This window comes from Eretmochelys imbricata, chromosome 2 (assembly GCF_965152235.1).
Source record: "Eretmochelys imbricata isolate rEreImb1 chromosome 2, rEreImb1.hap1, whole genome shotgun sequence".
NCBI classification, from domain to species: domain Eukaryota; kingdom Metazoa; phylum Chordata; order Testudines; family Cheloniidae; genus Eretmochelys; species Eretmochelys imbricata.
In genome coordinates, this window is record NC_135573.1 from 37758958 (window position 1) to 37783943 (window position 24986).

General features: G+C 40.6%; 1 protein-coding gene across 1 annotated transcript in view; it reads right to left on the bottom strand.

Annotated features, from left to right (window-relative positions):
* Positions 1–24986, bottom strand: part of GRHL2 (grainyhead like transcription factor 2) — an 88986-nt gene that overhangs the window by 51800 nt on the left and 12200 nt on the right. The window contains exons 4-8 of the mRNA XM_077808669.1: positions 16798–16865; positions 14807–15197; positions 11339–11394; positions 7712–7868; positions 4856–4967 (exon numbers count right to left, since the gene is read on the bottom strand). Of these exons, the coding sequence (XP_077664795.1) occupies positions 4856–4967; positions 7712–7868; positions 11339–11394; positions 14807–15197; positions 16798–16865 (784 nt within the window). The remainder of the gene's footprint in view (positions 1–4855; positions 4968–7711; positions 7869–11338; positions 11395–14806; positions 15198–16797; positions 16866–24986) is intronic.

A 24986-nucleotide genomic window follows, 5' to 3' on the forward strand; every position in this document is an offset into this window, starting at 1 on the left:
GAGCTGTAGCTCACGAAAGCTCATGCTCAAATAAATTGGTTAGTCTCTAAGGTGCCACAAGTACTCCTTTTCTTTTTACTAAAAATATTCGTGACAAAAACTTAGCATTAGCTATAAGCACATCAGTACAAGGTGCTATAGATGGTTATACCAATCTATGGCAATTTACTACAACATAAATTAATCATTTCTTAATCCTTCATAAACTATCCTGTATTTTTAATATGAAGTATGTGCAATATGCATTACTTGTACCATGCCTAAAGGTGTTGTAGGTGCCTCAGGAAAGATAGCTAGACAATATCCTGCCTCAAAGTGCTTACAAGCTGGAATATAGAAATGACCCAGCCAGTTAGCATGAGAACAGACCAGAAAGGAGTGTCTTGGACCAGTCACGAGCAGGAGACATGATCACAAACACTAAGCTAGTTTATTGTTATGTTAGCACTCTTGAGAACGAGAATTCTTCCACTCCAAGAAGAAGCTGGTAACTATTGAATTATCTTTAAGAAGGCCCTGATATTGTACTCTAGATGCAACAGAAACAGAAGCATGAGGAATAATAAACTGACTATAAATAATAAGCACTACAAAGATCAGTGTGTTCATTAGTTAACATCTAGATCTACATGCAAATACAATTTCATGAAAATTTAGACACGATGTTGCATAATGTCTTCTGTCTCTGTCACAACTTGGCCCAGTGTGTGGAATAGATGTAGCATAGACTAAGCACCGAGTTATTATTGTCCCATGAAAAAGAAAAGTGCAACAATTTTGAGGAGCACAGTGTTTGAAAGCTCATGTATGAACTATACTGGACAATCATCTTGTTCCAAAGTGGCAGCATCATTTGTGACACCAGCAGTTTGGAAGCCCAATGTCCAACATCTTAATTTTTGATTAAAGGAAAATCTGTTTTGTAAACATTTTATTTGGCAATGGTAACCACCAAAGAGCTTATTTCAATTGCACTTAACTGAAATATCATACAGGAGTGCCTACAGTGCAAGAGCTTATTCCTGAGAAATGTTTTGGCAAAGTTTAGATCCATATTAAATAGTTCTCGTGTTTGACATTGAACATTGTACCATTAAACCTAGTTATTCCAGGTTTCATTCAAGTTTACAATTACAGTCTAAATAAAAACTACAGATAGGAGTGCCTGGACGTCAGTGCCGGCCTATTTCTCTTCAAATTAATACAAATATAAAATACATTAATTTTAGCATATATAACACACTGCTTATGCACAGCATTCATTTTGCTGTACTCCGGTATATTGAACACACACTGTAGATTTACTTGTTTGGGCAAGGGGCCTAAAATGTATCAATTAAACCATTGTGAAATCCTGGTCCATTGAAGTCAGTAGGAATTTCACCCCATGTCATCAAAGGTGCAAAGGTATGAACATTGGTACTGCAGCATGTATGTACTAGTGCCAAAATATACAGCTTTAAATAATAGTTGTGACATGATATAACTTCTCTCTACATTTGCTCTGTTAGTGTATTTCCTATGACAACTAAACAGACAGATTAATTTGGCCTGGGAGCTGAAAGGGAATTTTTAATTAATCTTCCTCGACGGATGGACAGTTTTCAACTTGAATCACTAGGGCTAGGTTGGTAGGAAGGAACTCAGTAACAGCACCTTAGTAGTTCTCACCAAATAGGTGGGTTACTAAACAATCCTAGTCTGAGACCTTGTCTGTGCTACACAATTACACTGCAGTAATTACTCCATTTTTCATGTCCACACTACCCTTCCTCTGCCTGTGGCACACATCCTCACGAGGAGCCCTTCCACTGATTTATGAAGGGCAGTGTGGGGAGCTGGCGCCTGGCAGTCGGGCTCCCAGCTGGGAGCTCTGGGGGAGCTGAGAGCCTGGGCTCTCAGTGCTGGGCAGGGAGACTCCAGCTCTGAGCCATGTACAGAGCCCACAGCCCAGGTTCTCACCACAGGCTGCAAGGCTCCAGCTGTCAGCATTGCAAGGTTCACAGCTGGAACACTTCTCCTGCCCTGGGGGCTCAATTTCAAAACAGGGACCCTACCAGCAGTGAAACTGACATTCTCAGCAATGCAAGTAACTACAAACTATGAACTACATCGAATTAAGTCTTACGCCTCTTGCCAAGGTGTTTATGTTAAGTCAGTGTACCGGGTGAGTTACAGCAGCAGGAGGAACACTGTAGTGTGTACGCTTACAGAGTAGGTCAACATAAACTGCTTTACGTTGACCTAATTCTGTAGTGTAGACCTGGACCCAGTAGAGGCTGGCAGCATCGGAAAGTGGACAGGCAAACCTGATGTTCTCTGTCTGCGCTGAGAGCCTAGGGACTGCTCCCAGTACAGGTGATCTTTGATTACTCCTTTGTTTTTACCAGTGCTATTTTCTCTGCCATCTCCAAATCCTGCTTTTCTCATTCCTTCCCATCCCTCCCTGCACTCAATCGTTTGGTTCCCTCAGGCAGTCAAAACAAGGTAAACTCCGCCTGCTTTGGTCTAGCAAACTCCTTAGGCCAGAATCTGCTGCAGATTACTGGGTATGTAAACTGCACATGGGGGGGCGGGGAGTGGGGAGAGCTATTGAAGTCAAGACACTCCCACAGATTTGGACTTTAGGTGGAAGGTGGAAGGCAGCAGGTGGAAGCTCTGCCAGTGATGAGATCTTCCCAAGCACATGGGGAGGGCAGTTGCAGGCTCTCGGAGAATCTCGTAAATGCCTCTGGTGGGATGAGTAATAAACAAGCTTATCAAGATAACTCATCAGGATTCAAACAGCTTTGTCTCACCAAAAACTGGGAGTAAACAGCTAAAAGCAGAAAACAAAGGGTGATGGGGAGTGCTGCGCGCTCACTGGCAGTCACTCATGCAGACTCTGAGCTCCTGAGCAGACACCAAGAATGGATATTTGCACATGTATATTGTTTTGCAGCACTGCTTTCTAATAGCAGGAATGTTTTATAGTAATGGACGTCTTTGTAGCAGGATCAATTTAGATTTAGGAATGGAGTTTCTGTATGTTTCCCTTTTTCACATTTTCTAGGGCATAGTATGGGAAGTGCTGAATGGACATGATGTTGTAGCATCTTGGGCCCTAATCCTACAACAGACAGGGGGCAAATGGACTGCTGTGTCTGCACAGAGACTCATTATTTGATTTTGATGGGGCCCTGTGTGGATGTAGCAGTCCACCAGTTCACTATCTTTAAAGAATCAGGCTTCGGAAAGAGTCTATAACAGTGTTGGGTGAAAGATCATGCCTTGGTCAATGAACCTGCTTTTTTAAAAAAAAATAAAGAACCTTGCCTTAGACAGTATCAGTGGAGGCGTATTAGAAACATGGAATTTTTTCACATTTAGTCACACTATGGCTGCTTGCCTTAACCTGCTGCTAAACGAAAACACCTGAGAAATACAGAGAGGAGGCACAATTTGGGGGTAAGTCCAACCTTGTAAGAATACCACTCAAGAAAACAAGGCCAGCAAATAAACTGGAATATTGATTCATTCCCTTGAAACCAAATAGTGAATTTCTCAGAGACAGCATTCAGCTGTACTATTATTAGAAGCCTTATTTTCCCAGGACCAAATATGATTCCATGAGGTTGGACACTATTAGATGATTACTGACAATTTCTGGAATTTCTTCCAACTAAAACAACACCCCTGCCCACCAATCACTGTTATTTAATACATTGAACATTCAGCTGTTGACCGCAGTGTAGACATTATAAAAATAACTGATAAAGCTACTTATTTTCAAAATCAATGTCAAGAAATAAATAGGAGAAAGCTTTTAAGAGCCAATCTTTACAGGCTAATTATGAGTCCTCATTAGTGTTCTAATTAAAGATTAACAAAACAGATGCCCTGATTCAGCAAAGCATCTAAGCATGTGCTCAAGTCCCAGTGACTTCAATAGGACTTAAGCACATGCTTAACTTTAAGCATGTGAGTAACCCCATCCTTTTTCAACAAAGCACTTAAGCACATACTTAAGCTTAGGCATTTGTCTATATGGGAAAGTTTCACCAGTGACACCAGTATAATTATACTTGTATAGTTAAACCACTGTAGTTATACTGGTAGAACTCCTCAAGGGGGCATTCCTATTCCAGAATAAGTGTGGCTTTTTTTTTTTTTTGGCGTAGTTTAAACAGTTTACAAGGAAACGTAAATTAAATCAGGAAAAGACATTCTTATACTGGAATAAGACTGTCCACACAGGAGGTTATACCCATATAACTAGAGTGGTTTAAATTCAGCCTTAGCTTATACCAGTATAACTTTCCCCATAGACAAGCCCTAAAAAAGAGCTATCTAGAAACAGAGGGACAGCTTAGACATTCAAATAAAAAAACTGCTTGGGACATTCCACGAGTTTAGGTTTGAAAAGTTCCCAAAGTATCATCCTTTCTGTTGAGAAGAGTTTTCCCCATTTAGAGGAGTTGGAGTGCATGGGGCATAGGTTTCCCATCAATGGAGGAGTTGTGGGCATGATATTCTCTGAGTCCCACATGACAGCACAGCTCTTTCACTGGTTCTTTTGTTGCATCCTGTTCCCCTTAGCCCAGTTCTCAGTAGGGCTGAGCAATTGCTAACAGTTGTGTCACAAAGCTTTGACCTGTAATCACTAGGTAGTCCGGGTGTTAAAAAGTTCTACCGCCTGTGGTAATTTTGTACAGTATTTGCAATGCTGTTCACATATAAATTGCATTTACCTTTTACAGAGTTGATATTTCCCTCTTTGAATGTTCTATTCCCTCACATAATAGCAAGCTGTGTTTCTCTACATTTCAATATGGAGTATGGAGGAGAATATAAATTCTTAAAACTACTCACTTACCAATGTCAAGGACCCTCTGTTTAGCTGTGTGCTGCCGAGAATGCCAGTATTTCCAATACTTCAGCTGTTCCTCTCGGTTTTTATCTTCACTGAATACAACCATGACCACACTCTACAGAAAAGGGGAGTGGAGACTATATTACTGGCAGTACCTCGCGTTTAATTAATTCTGAGATGCCTAAGTACTAGAAACTTCCACCTGCCTCCCTTGCCACTAGAAAATCTGCCCTTGAAGGGAATACTATTCAGTGTTTTGTATTCTCGCCCTACATGTGTGATGCATTTAATATTTGTGTGCAATAGAAAGGTAATTTAAAAATAAAGCAGGGACAATGATGATGGTTTTTGTGGAGTTTGAATAAAATGTGACTGAGTATTTAAATGTAAGAGGGCTGTGTTTCATACTGCTAAAAGTGGTGATCTCAAAAGCAAAAGCATCCCAGATTCTAATTCTGACTGAGATACTTGGAATAAGTCATTTGGACTCGTTAGGCCTTTAGAAGATTATATAAAAGTAGGAATGATATGCTTGGTATGATAGCAGCTCTTCTGGGTAAAAGAAACGTACACAAAAAGTTCCTATAATGCTGCAATCAACTAAGTGTGGGGGGGTGGGGTGGGGTGGGGTGGGGGGCAGGGTTGGGGACAGCACCACAGGAAAATCAGAAGTGCAGCAGGAAATATCATTGTGAATTTTCTTGTTGTTTAAAAAAATATATAGCCACAAATTGATTTAACACAGCTGAAAATACACCCTAACAAAAAAGCAATATTTTAGTGCCTGCAACAGTCAACAATTCAGACAAACTACAGCCTGTAATGTTTAATGTTTGAGCTACTTTCAGACAGGTGTTTTCATATGTAATGAGCAGCAGTCATTAAAAAATAGTGTTCTTTGTCTGCATTTGTGGATATACCACTTTATATATTTCTTAGTCCAGTGGTCCCCAAACTTTTCAGAGTAGCACCCGCTCTTACCCCTGGCCATGCCTCTCCTCAGAAGCTAGGGCTGAGAGCGGAGCCATGGCTCCCCGGGGAGGGAGGAGAGGTGAAGGCATGGAAAGAGGCAAGGGGTCCGAGGCTGGGGCGCAGCTGGGGTGGGCCTGGGGTCGAGGCAGGAGCTGTGGCCAGGGGACTGGGCTGGGCCGGAGCAGAGCTGGGGGCGCAGTGGGGCTGGGTAGCGTTCCCTCTCTGCCCTTGAACGTTCCTCTACACACACCCCAGGGAGGGTCACGCTCCAAAGTTAGGGGACCGCTGCCTTAGTCCCAAGCACCCATCTATGTCAGAAGTCTTGCATATATTTTCAATTTACCACAATGCTATATGGGTTTTTTACTGAGCCTCATTTGAGTTTCCATTTCAAGTTCTGGATTCATTTTGCTCTAATTAGGTGATACCAAAAACCAAACCAAAACAAATTGTAAATTCACTCTACATCTTAATTCTGTAGTCATAAAAGCTCAGGAAAAAACTTGCCGATTTAAGCACATTTAATAAAAATTCTGTCTGCATCACAAACGCTGCATGCTAAAGTAACCTGAAATTATAGAAAACAAAAAATAGCCCCTTCAATGTGTTCTTTTTGTTCTTAGCTGAAGAAGCTTTTCCCAATCTCCACACAATTCCCCATAAATAGCCTCCCACCTTGAATCACCAAACTGTTTAAAAAAATGGCTGCCTCTGAATGTAAAGTCTCCCAAAACAAGTATGAGATAAAGAGCACAATTTATGGTGTTCCCTTGGACCTGATCTAGTGCAATGACATTGCTGAATAGCCTCTTGCTAACTGCAATTGACTTTGCAGCAGGCATTTGTTCTAGGATTATATTCATATTTTCTCCCTTCTAGCAGGGTTTGAGGGTTGTCCCCAAACTGTCTCAGAAGGGGTTATGTCATAAATCTGGTAACCCCTTTAAGAGATCTAATCATCTAAGAGCCTCAATAAACAGATTTATTTCATCTTGCTTTAATCCCCCACTGTGTCTCTGACACACAGCAAGAAAACCATGTTGCGAATGAGATTGGATTACAGTAGCCACAGCGTTCTCAGCCTGGTAGTATTTCATCTGCTTCACCTACTTGCTGCACTTTGAGCTTCAGGGGACAGCGCCATTCTCAGGGCAGCAGCTTTGAGGCTCATTTTTCATTTCAAGTCTAATGGGTGATCACCAGTTAATCTGAAAGATTACTGGGTGAGCCCAGTGTGTTCACCACAGTTTGATTGTCACAGCTCTGGTTCAGAAGCTGAGAACTGAGATGAAGCTGTAAATCTGATTTCCAAGGTGGGAATCTCCATAAAGGTTGCGTTCTTCTTGAATATAAAACAGCTCACATGCATAAACCACGCTTGATTTGATTTTTAAAACAGATCATTAGTAAATTAATGGCCCAATACTGCCAGCTGCTAATGCCCTCAACTTCCCATGACTTGAGTGGGAGCTGGGAGAGCTCACTCAGCACCTCACAGGTTTGGGCCACGAGGACTCAAGCCAGTGCTTAACATTGGATGTCAGTGCAATTTAAGCATGTGCTTAAAGTTAAGCAGAGGAATAAGTGCTTTGCTGAATCAGGCCCATGAATGGTTCCACTGAAGTCAATGGGATTACTCATGCTGAAAGTGTCTTGCTGAATCATGGCCTTAGACAGTTATATACTCAACTGGGCAGCTCATGAGATGGGACTGAAAAGGACTAAAAAATATACAGCACATATCTATAGCTGATAACTTTTCCCCATATTTCTGTTGGTGTTGTAGCCAAGTGTTTCTGCTGTTCCCACAAGAAAAATAAAACAAACCAAGAGCAACCCCTGAACGTAACGGCAGAGTTCTGTTCTGTATAGCAAAGGCTGCCATACCCTGACTTTGCTGATGGGATGTCGGAAACACTTGTTGTCACCCGTCTCGCTCAGAGTAATGGCATAAAACTGTCCTTTGTTCAAATAGGTCATTGGTCCTTCCCCTTGCTTTTGACGCAGAGATTTGGTAGCTTCTAGAGTATACTGAAAAGTGCTGCTGTGAGAGAGAAAGAGAGAGAGAGAGATCAAACAATCTCCATGACTTTTCCTTTTCTTTTTGTCCTTATTTATTTATACATTTCACATGCGTACAGATGGTATTGGCATAAAACTAATAGGAAACTAAATAGCAATAATGATGGGAAAAGGTCAAAATACATAAAAACAGAGACAGGTGATTCAATAACTAAAATTCTCTTCCTTTAAATCCATCAAATCTGGAATTCATTATGAATAGACTAGCTAGATTATAAGCCTCTTTGGGCAGAGACTGTCTCTTTAGTTTCTCTGTACATAACTATGGTCAACTATGGGCCTCTATATACATCCCAGTGATGAGGGTGCTGACTAATAGGTGGAATAGAGCTTGGTTCACCGCTAGTAAGGGGAGCTAAGCTGCCTCTATGAACATTTGAACCTGCAGCTGGCACAGGAAGAAGAGTCCAATGAGAGGAACACAGAAGCTGCTGCGATGGTGTGTGGGAGGAACAAGACTCCTGACTACTGTTCGAGGAGATGGGAAAGGGGAATAGCAGAGTTGGGTTAATTTTTTTAAAGACAAATTAGAATCTAATTTTTAAGGGTATCTTTAGAAATGAACCCGACGGTGCAGAATACCTAGATTTCTCTGGTCGTGCAATTGATGAATAATACAATTAGAAAAAATAAAAGACAAGACATTAGTGATGTCATCGTATGGGAATTAGGATTTTGGAAGGGGAGATGTTCCATATGAGAAACTGCACCTTTATCTGTGGTGCACACTATGAAAAAGTTTGAGAATCTCTGTCCTATAGACTCCTTCCCTACATACACTCTTCACAGAACACTGTCTGTTGGCAACCTACCATGCTGCATTACGACAATTCAGTATATTCATCCCCATCACACTATAGTAAAACTTGCTGAATAAATGTTTCCCTTTAAAATACTTTTACAGACACCATGATGGAAAGAGTCATTTACAGGATATTGCCACAAGTTGAAGAAAATAATACCTTCTCAAAGGTCTGAATTCAACAAAGCATTTAAGCACTACTGAATCAGGGCCAAAAGCAAGAACATGCTAAACCAAAAGGTTATGGTGTCCTTGAATTTCTAGTCTAAAAGAAATTAACTCTGATGTCATACCATTGCCTCTGACAATATGAAAAGGAAATAAGGCAAAGACCAAAACACTGTTTTTCTTATTTTTAGCCACCAAATAAAAAAACAACCAAAATTCAGTAATAACAAGAATTTTTTTTCAAATCTTACCCAAAGAGATGGAAAAAAACCCCAAACCCTCCATTGCATCTTTCCTCCATCAGATGCAAGAACGTTCAGAAACTGTTTAGTTTCAATATAGTTTAGTAGTAATTTTTATAATTTGAAATGAAGGCTAAATTTTAAAGGTGTTCCTAATTACGTTACTCTACTCTAAAATTTATTCTGTTTTAATGTTTAAAAAAAAAGTTTGTTTTTTTGTGCTAAATTTTGCATTGTTTTGAAAAGACTACTGTATGTACAGTATACATTTTGTTTATGATAAAAGGGTATTTTAAACACAGAAGGCCAGATTCTCATTGACATTAAGGCTCCTTTACATCAGTCAGTGTATAAAGGAATCTAAAATGGATTTTAGTGTGAATCAAAATCAGACCAAGAAAGTACCACAGTACAACTGACTAATAGTCCGTGTGCCTTAGTTTGTTCTCCTGTGTTTGACAGTTTCCTACTCTGGATGTTTCAGAAGGTGTTAAAAAAAAACCAAATCCCAGACATACTGCACCTGGCCAATTGTGTAATACCTGTACTATACCACAGTGGAAATTTCTTCCAAATTCCCAATTGGCAATCAGTTTATGCCCTAAAGCATGAGCATTGCTACCACTTGTCATTTTTACCCTAGCAAATGTAACTGCAGTTATTATTCAGAAAACTTTCTAAGCCTGTTTCGAATCTCATCAACTGCCTGATCTAAAAGCCCTTTGAAATCAATGTGAATCTTTCAATCCACTGCAGTGGGTCTTGGACCAGGCCCTAAGTTATGTTCATGTTATTCATATGAAGCATTCATTTCTGTATATACAGGGTATGGAACACTTAGTAGAATGCTATATAATTCACAGAGAGGAGGCATTTCCTTTCTGAATGGTAAATTATCACATGAAGTTGCCCTTGGCTCTTATGCTAAAGGTTTTCACCTTAGTAGAAATGCTGACAATACAAACACTCCTGGATTATGTTTCAAAAATACCCAACACAGGAAATGGAAACTATGCTGCATTGATGCTGCAGATATACTCCTGTCTAAAGATCCAGTCCTGATCCATTGAGGATAATGGGGGTTTTGTCATTGACTTCATCAGAAAGGGACTGGGCCTTAAGAAAGCTACACCATAAAAAAAAGCCCCAGGCATGAGGGCCCCAATCCAGGAAAAATCTTAAGCATATGTCTAACTTTGCACATGAATAGTCTGACTGATATAAATTGAACTACTCCTGTGCTTAAAGTTAAGTACATGCTTAAGTGTTTTCCTGGATCAGAGCTAATATGAGTCAATGACTAATCTAGCTCTTGTCCATTTATATGCATGCATTTTGCTGCATTTAGTAGCTAACAGCAATGACTGGTTATTTCTCCAAAACTTTAGTTTTATTTTGCAGTACTTATCTGGGTGGTGACAGACACCACCAGATTAAATAATACAAAATACACAGAAACGTACCACAATATATAGTGACAAAGATCACCACAACCAATTGTTACAAAACAAAACAAAATGGGAATTTCATAAAATTGGGGGAGCTGATTTAACAACCTCAGACATGTGTGCTCTGCATCCTCCCGTCCTGGAAGGCAGTGAAGATTTTCCAGGAGCAGGCTGGCAATCTGTGCTCTGTACTTGGGGTACCAAGAGCCTGGTTCTCCTCTCACACCAGTTTTACATTTGTACAGCGCCGTTGACTTAAGCAAAGTTATTTTTGATTTAAGCTTGTGCAAGTAGAAAGAGAATCAGGCCCTGACACTCAGGGCAGGTCTACACTACGGGGTTATTTCGACCTAATTTATGCAACTCCAACTACGTGAATAACATAGCTGGAATTGTCATAGCTTAGGTCAATTTATTGCAGTGTCTACAGTGTGCAGTCTCTAAACTCTCCTGTCAACTTACCTTATGCTTCTTGTTCTGATGGAGTACCAGCGTCAACGGGAGAGCGACTGGCGGTCGATTTAGCAGGTCTTCGTTAGACCTGCTAAATCGACCCCCGGTGGATTGATCACCACAGCGTTGATCCACAGTAAGTGTAGACCTGCCCTCAGTGAAGACACACACACTAGTCAGATTTTAAAGCCAATGTGCAGAGCAATGGAGGGGACCAGCAGTACATCCCTAGTGGTGGCAAAGTGGGGTTCTCCATACTATATTTTAATATGAGGCCAATCCAGCTCCATCTATTCCCATTTGTCTTTGAGTAACCTACCTTGCTGTTTGTTCGTAAATGTATTCCTCAGCCCCTACTGATGCACTGCGGTACTTCTAAAAGTTATACAAATAAAAAACAAACAAACAATAGATGAGGAATTATTGGATACAAAGAAATTTACAATTACTGACAAGATCATATTAAAACTTTTCTACTTAGGGAAACCTTATAATAAACTATCAGGTAGTTAAGACTCAAAATACCTATTAGCCTGAGTAGTCCCTATGCGGTTTCACTTCTAGAGTTGACACAGAGAAATTATTTGCACCAAGTGTTTGGATTTTGTCAGTCTAGCTAGCTCATTATAACAATATCAGTAAAGTGGCAGGTATTTTTGTGTTCTGCTTGCCCTTACATTATCAGATGTTTAGAAGAAACCTGTAATAACATGCATGACTCACAATTGCAAGCATGTCCTAAGCTGAAAATTAAATGAAAGCTTTTACGGTGCCTATATTTTTAAAGAGGGTTTATGTGAATCTATTTCTAATTGTCCTCCACAACCCACACACTGAGGCTCATAAAAATTCGTATTATTGTATCATCTCATTTGGATGGGTGTGGGGACACAGGCTCAGGAAGTATTCTGCATGTAACACAGGATCATATTAGAATAATTGATTCATTTGACAAAATGAAAACAGATCTATAAAAAGGTATAGATGAAAAATGTGAAATATATTGCATCAAGAGGCTGAATTATGAAAACTATGTCCACTGCATAAATTGAAGAAAGAACCATTCACTACATTATGGAGCAGAGGAAAATGATAAGAGATCCTTATCTATTCTATGAGATCCTTGCTTTTTCAGTTTACCTTTTGTGGCCATAATACACTGTTTCTAAAACCTTTCTGATGGATCATTAGGTATAATCTCATGGATTATTAATTATTACTATACTATTTTGTCACCACTCACGGTTAATTACATATTGATGTGCCATGATAAAAATGCTCTGCAATAAAAAGACTTGAAACCTGTTTAAGAGATGTCAGTTTATTACAGAGTGTTTTTACCATAGCACAGCAGTGGTTGTAGCTTTGCAGTTGACTGGTCTGATTTTTATATCATTTTACGTGATATTTTCAGTATGGCTTGGTATAGTGATGCCAAGAATTTCTCCGTAGAATAAGCAATTTTAAAAGATTAATCCTTGTTTTTGTGAGATAAATACAACTAGTTTCTATTAATTAGTATGTAACTAAACTAGTTTATTTAATCCAGCTGAGACACAATTTAAAATTTGATCCATTATTTAAATCCATATTAAAATCAGGCAACAATCAGATAGAAGAAATTACCACTTTTATAATATTATGAAAAATCATGATCATAGTACTGTAATTTATATGGAATGTTATACATAATTCTCTTGCATTCTGCCTTGGCTGATAAAAAGAATATACATCAAGATGACTTTTCTAAAAGGTATCTGCACTTGCACTTTTATAACAAATGGATGAGCATAGGGCAATGAAATGTGGGGAGGCAATCTTGTTGGTGGAAAAATGACTTTTTACAAACTTACACTTCACACTTGAGACAATTGGTCCAAGGCCCTCAAACTCATTCACACACATAGCTCTTACTCACATGAATATTCACATTGATTTAAAAGAGATTGTTCACATGAATAAGAGAGCTGGACTGGGCCCATCCTGCACACGTTTTCAAAAACAAGGGTCATGACTCATATGAGTAATTTTATTGAATGTACCGAGAATATTTACATGTGTGAAGTTGCTTATGTGCTGGAACATTGGTAGGCTTGAGCCGTGTTTGTAAGTTACAGTAGACAGTGCATAATGCCTAACTTTCAATCGGTAATATAAATGACAGAGTATATTTTAAAAAAAATGTGACAAAATATTACTGATGTCACTGAGGTATTAGCAAATATATGTTTTTGCTCTTGTTTTCCAGTTTGTTAATTTTGTCCGTTTGACAGCACTTCATAGGATGGATTCACTGTTCTGTGAAAGTTCAGCTGCATTCCAACAGCATGTACTGGGATGATGCGATCAGTGCTATGAACTACCCAGGGGAAAGCCTATGTGCACACTACTCCTCAGCTCCTACAAGAGGGTATTTACCAGTTTCTAGCATAAGGGTTGAAGCCATATAATTATAATTAATTCATAAGAGTGCTTGTGCTCCCAGTTTAGTTTAAACTGATTTTTAAAAGCACAATAGATTTCCTCATTATGTCACCACAGAGAGAATTCAGGTTGTATAGGTGCCCTAAATATGCATTTCCATACCTTAACATATTTGTATTTCTTTTAAGTTTAATTCTGCATTTCCTGGGTTTGAATACTTGTTTTGGAGATAATTACATCCCTGTAATCTTTTTTTCCTAAATGAGTCATACATACTCTCAACCTTAACTCCATCTTAATGTAGTTTTTGTCTGGGAGTTTCCTTGGGTTTTTTTAATTATTAATAATTTCATACATTAACAGGAATCAGGAAACCAAAGGTGAATGTTACTATGTGATTTGAAGATATGTAGTATCAACCTTAAATTATTTTTAAAATTTTAACCTCTAGGATCAGGCACTCTAGAGCAGCACAAAGCAACCAGAGCATACTGGCCAATTAAACTGAATTTACAGCTGCTTAGCATTGCCAGAGAAGTGCATAGCAGCCAGAGCACACATCAGTTCTTCCCTCCCTCCTGTTCTCAACATTCCTCTGTACAAACACCCACCCACATACCCCATCTTCTCCCTACCTTTTGACCTCTACATTTCCTTTCACCCTCCTAATGCCACCCATTTCCCCCTCTTGCCCTTCTTGATGAGCAGATCTGGTGCAATAGATAGCTTTTGAAATGAACTATTTAGGATTAATGGTAATTTTTTGTGATTACTTTTCACAACTAAAAAATGTATTCATCAACAGAAGTTGGTGGATAAACTCTTCCCCTTAAGAGATGCTCATGAACAATTATCCACTTTCAAAATGGCTACCATCTCCTATTGTTGCGAACAGGACTGAAGCTACAGCCTGCTAATAGTTAACTTGCCCTCTTTCAAAATAAGCCACCCCTACCCACTTTATTCTCAATGGGACTGAGGCCACAAGATGCCCTCTATAAAAGTACCCATCACCTCTCATTGTTTCCAATAGGTACGAAGCCAAACTGCCATCTAGGAAGATGGTGTTCCCCTATGCTGTCAGAAGGCAGAGAAGAGCACTGTGAGGAGCAGCTGAGTTCACTAAAGATGGTCACGGTCATTCACCTGCTTCTCTGTTGTGCAGAGAGCTAAAATATGCTGCTTGTGTTATTTATAAATTATTATTAATTATTATTATTATTATTATTAATATTGTAGTAGTAACTACGAACACCAGTCAAGGACAAGCCCCCACTGTGCTCAGTGCTGTCCAACACAAAGTCACACTGTATGATTCTTTTTAATGAGTTCCAAGATACTAGTTCATAAATGAAAAACTTACTTCTGTTCCCCCATCTTTGAAAGTGTCGCTGTAAGTACTATCAGGAGTACTACGCTGGTCATCTTTGAGATAGTTTGTATGGGGGGCAATGTTGGGCACTTCATACTGAGTCTGTTCGAAGATAACCCCCCTGTGCTCCTCGTTTTCGCCCCTAACATAATGCACTTGCGGGGCCATAAAAACTGGTGTGAACTCTTCTGCCTTTACCACGGTAACTCCAGTCACCGAGATTGGTGTTGGGCTCCCAGATACATTTGTGCTGTACTCCCTTTTGGAAGACTCCAGATGTTCTTGGTTTAAAGAGAGATTAACTGGCACTGTCTTCAAGACTTGAACTCTGTTCTCTCCTCCACTCAAATTACTCTGAGCTTCATTAGTACCAAGACAATTTCTGTGAAACAAACAAAAACCCGTGAATTGTCCTAATAGAAACTGGCATCAAATTTCCTCATTTAGGGAGTGGGCTGATTGCTACAGAAGTCAGGAAGAAAATACACCCGCAATGCAAAACTTTCTTCATGTATTGAGGACCAGGAAAGGTTACTTTCTTCTGAAACATCAGTGAATGAGTGGTCTCATCTAGTATGACAAATCCTGTGTGACCTAGTTTTCATTCTCCTTAGGCTACTATTTGGATACATAGTTAATAGATCAATACAAAAGCCTATTGGCCAAAATAAACATCAAGGGTTTTATATGAAATAATATATATTACTGACAGTAGAAAAATTTTCATGTGGAATAGAGAGAGTGAATTGTCAATAATGAGATTAATATTTTGCTATCTGCCCTTTCAGATAGCCACGGGATGTGACCATGTTTACTGATGTAATTCCTGAAGAAGTACTTCCAGGAATCCCATCCTAACAGAGCAGGACAGTAATTGTTGCAGGTGCACTGTAGCTTTCAGCAGCACCACCCTATCTCTAATGAAAGTGCCCTTAAAAATCCATATAATGTGCAGTTGTCACACACATGAAATGGTTAATTCATAAAGCTTTCAGCTTCCAACAGCTGCTTCGTGTTTTGTTCTCATTTTCAATAACTAATGAGAGTTGCTCTGATGAGAAAATGACTGCCATCTTGGCTTTCTGTTGGATGGACGTTTTGCCAATCCTGCTGTGGAATTTCTCTAGAGCCAGATGGAAGTGGAATTCTCTCTCTAGATGCAGATTGAAGAAGTTTCAGGTTATGTCTTCACTGTCAAAAAGGAGCTTTTTGTGCATCAAGATACCTAGTTTTATGTAAATCATAGTGGAGACAAGGCACTGTTAGTTTTTATCTCTATGTAACTAGCTGAGACAAACTCCACTTTGGGGCATAGCTATGATCTTGACTAACTAAGGTAAAAGTTACCTGTGCCTTCTCTCCACTAGGATTTTACATTGAAATAGCTAACTCGATGTACAAACATACCTATTTTTTGCAGGGAAGACATAGCCTCACTCTCTCCTGCTCGTGAGTCTCAATAAAGTCAGTTGTTTTCTTCTTAACCTGCCACACAGGACCCTTTAGCAGCTTTGACTCCAGACACAGCAAAAGCTGTAATCTGAAAGGTGTGGGGGGAAGAAAATGTTTGACAGAAGGTAGTTTTAATGAAGAAGGTGTTATGTAAAGTTATTTGCTCCCTGACAGAGATGAGATTAGGCTAAGTATAACTACCTAAACCAGTTTACTGAAGCCAAACTACATAGCTTTTGTTACCCCAAAAAAGCAGTATTTCTAATGTCAATATTTTTTTCTGGTTTACTTTTTCAAATAACATGACAACTTCACTGGGATTCTTTATTACTTTGCAAATCACATTTTTTTAAAATTCCATTTAATTTTTTTAATAGGTACAGCTGTGTAATGGTTGCTTCCCACACTAGACTTTGTTCTTTTATCTTGCAGAAGGAAGTCAGAGGCCATAACAATTCTTTTGATTCACATCTGATCAAAGTTTCTTTTACTTGCAGTGTATTAATATATTATTTTAAATGATACAATACCTTTTATCTTGGTCTTCTTGATTGTCATTCACTTTGTTAACAGACAACAGCCTTTTATCTCTGGGAACCTGAGAAAAGCACCAGGCATTGGTCAGGCAAGTGTAACAGTTTGTATTTGCAACTTCAGATTAATATAGTCTAACAAAAGGTAAGGTTTATTTAGACCAAGGATGTCAAACTCATGGATGTCAGGGCTTACTTTTTTCTATTATATTGACAGTAACCTTAAAGATGACTCCCCTCCCCTACCCTCCCCCACGTGGGAAAAAATATAGGAATTATTCTCTCCTTTGGTTCTTGGATGTGTAAAGAAGGCCTGAAAAGGTTTTTAGTTTTCTTTCCCCAAAATAAGGTTTTATTCTGCTTGCTTTTTACCTTTGAAATACACCGGACCCTTGCTAGAACGCAGGATTTGGGACCCATGCCAAATACCGCGTGATAGCAGGGACCGCGTTAAAATGAAATTACTGTATACAGTAAATGTCACATCCATAAAGTATAGAAAATCTTAGAAAATAAATTCCCACTTGAAGGAAACAATAAACGAGAAAAAAAAGTATTGCTTTATTGGAAATTTAAAGTCGACATTACAATAAACTAGTCCCGCTTTTTCTTTAAAAAGTCGGTGAGTGGCTTTTGCTTCTTGCTGCTGTGCCGCTTCCGCTTAGCAAACAGCAAAAGACTACGGAGCTGCATAATTTTTTTAGGCTCAACGTCTTGCGTCTCAAACCCTCTCAAAGCAGTCTCTAAGCCGGCTACGGTCGCAGAGAACGACGTCCACTTCATCTTCCTCTTCTTTTTCTACGGCGAAGGGCAATTCTTCAGCTTCTGGAATGTTGTTTGGTTGTACTGCCTGAAGAATTTGGTCATCCGTTAGACTTTCAGCAACGGGACAAAATTCTTCTGCTTCATCGTCGCCTCTTATCCAGGACTCGATATTTTGTGGCAGAGCAGTTACCCCGAGCCTGGACAGTTGCTGGCACAGCTCCTGCATCAACTCCATGTGTGTTCTTTCAACTTCCTCCTCTGTAAATCCCTCTAAGTCGAATTCCTCGTCACACTGTGATCTGTTTTCTTCATTTTCTTCCAGGAGCGGGTGGCCAAACGACTCTCGCATCCCACCATCCACTAGCGGTTTATCGTTTCAGCGCATAATAAATTCCAGGAATCGCCGCCAATGTAAAAGAAGTCTTTTATAGTCAACTTCTTCAGAAAATCGGTGACAGACAATTCGCTTTCTATCATTTGTCATACCAAGTCCCGTCGATAGTGCTGCTAAAAAATGGCGATAACATCTTGATCAAGCAGCTGGATTTTGGAAGTCATGTTTTTAGGTAAGTATTCAACCCGTATTTTACTGTCACGGGTTCTGAGTCTTTTGGCCGGAGGATGCGCTGGACAGTTGTGTAGCAAAAGAATGGCCTTTTCTACACCACCGCATAGGGTCGATCTAAGATACGCAACTTCAGCTACGTGAATAGTTGATGCTCCCTCATTGACTGCGCTTGCGCTTCTCGTTCTGGTGGAGTACTAGAGTCGACAGGAGAGTGCTCAGCAGTCGATTTATTGCATCTATACTCAAAAAAATTGTACTGTACAGTGCTTAAATTTGGGATCCATTGCCGCGACCGCATTATATCCCTATTCGCGTTATATAGACGCATGTTCTAGCGATGGTCCGGTGTACCAGGAGTATCAAGTTCCAGGTTGGTATAAATACAGTTTGCACAAAAATAATAAAAGGAGTGAATTAAAACCAATTTAGCTATTTTGGCACACATTGGTATGTAGATAGTCTTAGTTAAGAATAAAATGATTGAAGTCAATTTAGCTCAGATGAGTAAAAGACTAGCTTTAGCCAAATCAAACTGCGGGCTTGTCTACATGGTGTAGCAATGCGCACTACAGAGGTGTAATTTCTGAAGCACACTAATATGCTATGCATTAATTGTACACTTGGGAACCTTTAGCACACCAGCAAGGTCTATATGGACCAATTAACGTGCAACATGTTAGTTCGCTTTAGAAGTCACATCCCTGAAGTATGCATTGCCCCATCGTGTAGTCAAGCCCATAATTACTTTTATTCCAAACTAAAAGTCTTCACACATTGACTTGGTCTACACTTAAAAGTTAGGCTGACATAGCTATATCAGTCAAGGGTGTGAAAAAAACACACATCTAACTAATGTAGCTATGGCATGGATTATACCTAAAACTTAGGCTGACCTAGCTACAGCATGCAGGGGTGTGAAGAATTCATACCCCTGTAAGATGCAGGTAAGCCAACCTAAGCCCCAGCGTCATCACCACTGGTCAACAGAAGAATTCTTCCATCGACCTAGCTACCACCCTTCCAGGGGATGGATTTATTACACGGACGGAAAAAACCCTTCCATCACTGTAGCAAGTGTCTACGCTATAGCGGTGTAGCTATAGCACTATAGTTGTGCCACTGTAGCGCTTGTAATGTAGTCGACTTACCCTGTGTCCACTTACCCCGCAGTGTAGTTGCAGCTATGTTGATGGAAGAATGCTTCCTCCGACATAGCTAACTTTGTCTGGGGAGGTGGTGTTCCTGTGCTCACGGAAAAACCCTTAGGTTGGTGTAGGTTGTGACTGCACTATTGGGATATGCTGGCACAGCTACACCGACGTAGTTATGACGGTATGGTCTTTGTAATATAGACACAGCCATTGACTTGCACCACAGTAAATTGGTTTCCGAAAACCAATTCGATTCAATCCAGGCAAATTTGTGTGTAGACCAGCACTTCGGTTCTGTTTTTACAGAACTCCTTGAATTACTGAGAGGTGTGGATCAGGAACTATCTCACTTACCTTAATTGGAGTGCATGGAGGTGCTGCATCTTTAACTAAGAGGCATTCTCCTCACCCTTTTGAATTAAATGGTGTTAAAAAAATACAAAGGGCCTAATTCTCAGTTATCCCAAGGCCCTTTTACACTAGGCTGGCAGCATAAAGGGGCCTTAATGTGGGAGAAAACAGTCCCCTGAGAATATCCTCTGCTGAAAGAGCATCCCTGGCTGGTCTAGAGATGGTGCCAGGGCTGTGTACCAGCCCTGGTTCCACATCTAGGGTAACGGTGGCGACATGTTGGGGCATCACCAGAGAACACTGAACTACAGCTATTCTCTGCTTCCCTAAGTTTATAGAGCACCATGAGAAGCAGAATGAAAGTCAAAGCTGGCCCCTCTATGGATCCAGATTATGTGACACTCAAGGTAATTTAAAGCCACCTTGGCCCCACCCCAGCCTTCCCTGACTCAAGCACAGGAATGAGACCCAAAGAATTTTAAACTGTCTAAATAAAAAACATTTCCTATTTCACTTAATAAAGTTTCACTTGCATGATTTCTATGACATCATAAATCAAGTAGGTTTCCATAGAGTCTTCCAGGAAAAACAAGGTAGACAATATCTAAATTTCTAATGTAGAAACAATGAGAACAAAAGGCTTTCTTAACACATCCCAAAGAATGTGAAAAAAACATAAACCCTTTTTTACTTTACAGTTAGACTTTCTTGGCTCTGCTCTTTGAATTCTGAGAGCGTGTGGGCCTTCCGACCTTCCTCAGACAGTCCTCATGTTTTCATTATCCCAGATAGCTCTTCAGGCTTTTAATAAAATTTCAAGGCCCCAAGTTCTTCAAGGCCTCTTTTCTTCCGGCTGAATTAGCAGTTTTTGGAACCAGCACTTCTGAGCTATTTCTTACAGCAGAAGGAAGCTATTTCCAGTTCATCATGGCATTGGACCACCATGACAACAGAGCAAGGACAGGCTTGAAACCAAATCAAAATTGTGTTTACTGCCTTTAAAGCACCAAAGAAAAATCAGGAGACATTCAGGCTTAGAGAAAAACCAATAAGCACCTGTCCTCCAGTAGTCAAAATTAACATAAAGTATCTTTCTAAGACAACAACAGAGACACGGAGGACTGGCGTCTGATCTTCACTTATAGATTCATAGATTCATAGATACTAAGGTCAGAAGGGACCATTAGGATCATCTAGTCTGACCTCCTGCACAATGCAGGCCACAGAATCTCACCCACCCACTCCTGCAAAATACCTCTCACCAAAGTAGTTGGTGGTGTCATATTTGTACTAAAGTGCTCTGTTGGTTGACAGGCCTGTTTGATGTATCTCGGAGGTTGGCTTGAGTCCACTGCCTACATGACACCCTTAATTTAGATAAAAACAATGAGGAGTCCAGTGGCACCTTAAAGACTAACAGATTTATTCGGGCATAAGCTTTCGTGCGTAAAAACCCACTTCTTCATATGCATGGAGTGAAATTGCAGGCATATATATAATGGCACATAAAGAGAAGGGAGTTACTTTACAAGTGGAGAACCAGTGATGACAAGACCAATTCAGTCAGGGTGGATGTGGTCCACTCCCAATAATTGATAAGGCAGTGTCAATACCAACAGAGGAAAATTGCTTTTGTAATGAGCCAGCCACTCCCAGTCCCTGTTCAAGCCCAAATTAATGGTGTTAAGTTTGCAAATGAATTGTAGCTCTGCAGTTTCTCTTTGAAGTCTGTTTTTGAAGTTTTTTTGTTGTAGTACGGCTACTTTTAAGTCTGTTATTGACTGTCCAGGGAGATTGAAGTGTTCTCCTACTGGCTTTTGTATGTTACCATTCCTGATGTCTGATTTGGGTCCATTTATTCTTTTACGTAGAGACTGCCCGGTTTGGCCAATGTACATGGCAGAGGGGCTTTGCTGGCACATGATGGCATATATCACATTAGTAGATGTACAGGTGAATGAGCCCCTGATGGTGTGGCTGATGTGGTTGGGTCCTATGATAGTGTCGCTAGAGTAGATATGGGGACAGAGTAGGCAATGAGGTTTGCAACAGGAATTGGTTCCTGGGTTAGTGTTTCTGTGGTGTGGTGTGTAGTTGTTGGTGACTATTTGCTTCAGGTTCGGGGGCTGTCTGTAAGAGAGGACTGGCCTGCTTCCCAAGGTCTGTGAGAGTGGGGGATTGTATTCCAGGATAGGTTGTAGATCGTTGATGATGTGCTGGAGAGGTTTTAGCTGGGGGCTGTACATGATGGCCAGTGGTGTTCTGTTATTTTCCTTGTTGGGCCTGTCCTGCAGTAGGTGACTTCTGGGCACCCATCTCGCTCAGTCAATCTGTTTACTCACTTCCCCAGGTGGGTATTGTAGTTTTAAGAATGCTTGATAAAGATCTTGTGGGTGTTTGTCTCTGTCTGAGGGATTGGAGCAAATGTGGTTGTATCTTAGGCCTTGGCTGTAGACAATGGATTGTGTGATGTGTCCTGGAGGTATGTAGGTAAGAATAGCGGTAGGTTTCTGGTATAGGGTGGTGTTTATGTGACCATCGCTTATTTGCACTATACTGTCCAGCAAGTGGATCTCTTGTGTGGACTGGTCCAGGCTGAGGTTGATGATGGTGTGGAAATTGTTAAAATCCAGGTAGAATTCTTCAAGGGCCACCTTCCCATGGGTCATATGATGAAGATGTCATCAATGTAGCACAAATAGAGGAGGGACGCTAGGCTAGGAGACGAGAGCTGAGGAAGCATTGTTCTAAGTCAGCCATAAAAATGTTGGCAAACTGTGGGGTCATGCGGGTACCTGTGGGGCCATGCGTAGCAGTGCCTCTGACTTGAAGGTATAATTTGTCCACAAATCTGAAATGGTTGTGGGTGAGGACAAAATTACAAAGCTCAGCCTGGACAAAGCATGGCCCCTTGTGGGTGTGCCAAGGTCTCATGAGGGATATTGTTCTTGACAGCTTGTAGTCCATCCTTTTGTGGAATATTGGTGTAAAGAGCTTCTACATCCATGGTGGCCAGGATGGTGTTTTCAGGAAGATCACCAATGCATTGTAGTTTCCTCAGGAAGTCGGTGGTGTCTCAAAGATAGCTAGGAATGCTGGTAGCGTAGGGTCTGAGGAGAGAGTCCAAATAGCCAGATAATCCTGCTATAAGAGTGCCAATGCCTGAGATGACGAGGCATCCAGGATTTCCAGATTTATGGATCTTGGCTAGCAGATCAAATACCCCTGGTCGGGGCTCTAGGGGTGTGTCTGTGTAGATTTGTTCCCATGTTGTAGCAGGGAGTTTCTTGAGCAGCTCATATAGTTTCTTTTGGTACTCTTCAGTGGGATTGGAAGATAGTGGCCTGTAGAATGTGGTGTTGGAGAGTTGCCTGGCAGCCTCCTGTTCATAATCCGACCTGTTCATGATGACTACAGCACCTCCTTTGGCAGCACCTTTGATTATAATGTCAGAGTTGTTTCTGAGGCTGTGGATGGCATTGCATTCTGTATGGCTGAGGTTATTGGGCAAGTGGTGCTGTTTGTTCACAATTTTAGCCTGTGCATATCTGTGGAAGCACTTTATGTAGAAGTCCAGTCTGTCATTTCGACCGTCAGGAGGAGTCCACGTGGAATTCTTCTTCTTGTTGTCTTCTTGAAATGGAGAGGGAGTTTAATGCTAGTGTCCAGTGGGTAGGAGGATTCCCGTGGATCAGTGCACTGTTTAGTGGTGTGTTGAAAATATTCTTTGAGTCGGAGATGGCAAAAGTAGGCTTCCAGATCACCGCAGAACTCTATCATGTTCAGGCCGGGGGGCGGGGGGGGGGGAGGGAGGGGCAGAAAGAGAGTCCCCGAGGTAGGACAGACTCTTCTGCTGGGCTAAGTGTGTGACAGATTAACAATATTTTTGGGTGAGTTAAGGGTATCACTATTGTAGCCCCTTGTGGCATGTAGGAGTTTACTGTCCTTTCTCCTCTGTAGAGAAGTAAAGTGTGCATTGTAAATGGCAACAAACTCCATTGCCTACTCTGTCCCCATATCTACTCTAGCGACACCATCATAGGACCGAACCACATCAGCCACACCATCAGGGGCCATTCACCTGCACATCTACTAATGTGATATATGCCATCATGTGCCAGCAATGCCACTCTGCCATGTACATTGGCCAAACCGAACAATCTCTACGTAAAAGAATAAATGGACCCAAATCAGACATCAGGAATGGTAACATACAAAAGCCAGTAGGAGAACACTTCAATCTCCCTGGACATTCAATAACAGACTTAAAAGTAGCCATACTACAATAAAAAAACTTCAAAAACAGACTTCAAAGAGAAACTGCAGAGCTACAATTCATTTGCAAACTTAACACCATTAATTTGGGCTTGAACAGGGACTGGGAGTGGCTGGCTCACTACAAAAGCAATTTTTCCTCTCTCGGCATTGACACTTCCTCATCAATTATTGGAAGTGGACCACATCCACCCTGACTGAATTGGTCTTGTCATCACTGGTTCTCCACTTGTAAAGTAACTCCCTTCTCTTTATGTGCCATTATATATATGCCTGCAATTTCACTCCATGCATATGAAGAAGTGGGTTTTTACGCACGAAAGCTTATGCCCGAATAAATCTGTTAGTCTTTAAGGTGCCACCAGACTCCTTGTTGTTTTTGTGGATACAGACTAACACGGCTACCCCTCTGATCAATTTAGATAATTTATTTTATACTTTCAAGAGATTTTAAATTGTTGAGGTGAATATTGTTTGGTTAGTTAAAAACAAAACATGAAAAAGAAACCCCATGAAACATGGCTTGGTTGTGAAAATGTACATTCATTGTAAAAGTAATGTAAAAAAAAATGTCATCCAAGACATCAGAGACATTGGGACCAAGACAATTTAAGTGAAACAACAAGAACTTCAGATTACACAAACGGGAATCAGCATTGAGTCTCATGCTTTAGAGCAGGATCGCTGCAGGGGTTAAAATGGTATTTCTCACACAGGTACTGCATGGCAAAATTGGTAAGAAGCACTCTGTGATTTTGCTTTGACTTCAGTCAGAGCCAGTAATCAGGGCCAGAGTCTTAGCAACAGCCATACTTAGACATTATCAGAGATATGAGAACAAAGATGGTTTCGTGGTTAAGCTACTGCTCTGGGTGTCAGTTTTCAAATCATGACTTTGTCACAGGCTTCCTATGTGAGTTTGATTAAATCCCTTTATCTTTCTGCGCCTCAGTTCCCTATCTGTAAACAGCGTAATACTACTTCCTTTCTTCTACCCTTTGTCTCTCTCATTGTCTATTTAGACTGTAAGCTCCTTGGGGCAGGTACTGACTCTTATTCTGTGTCTGCACAGTGCC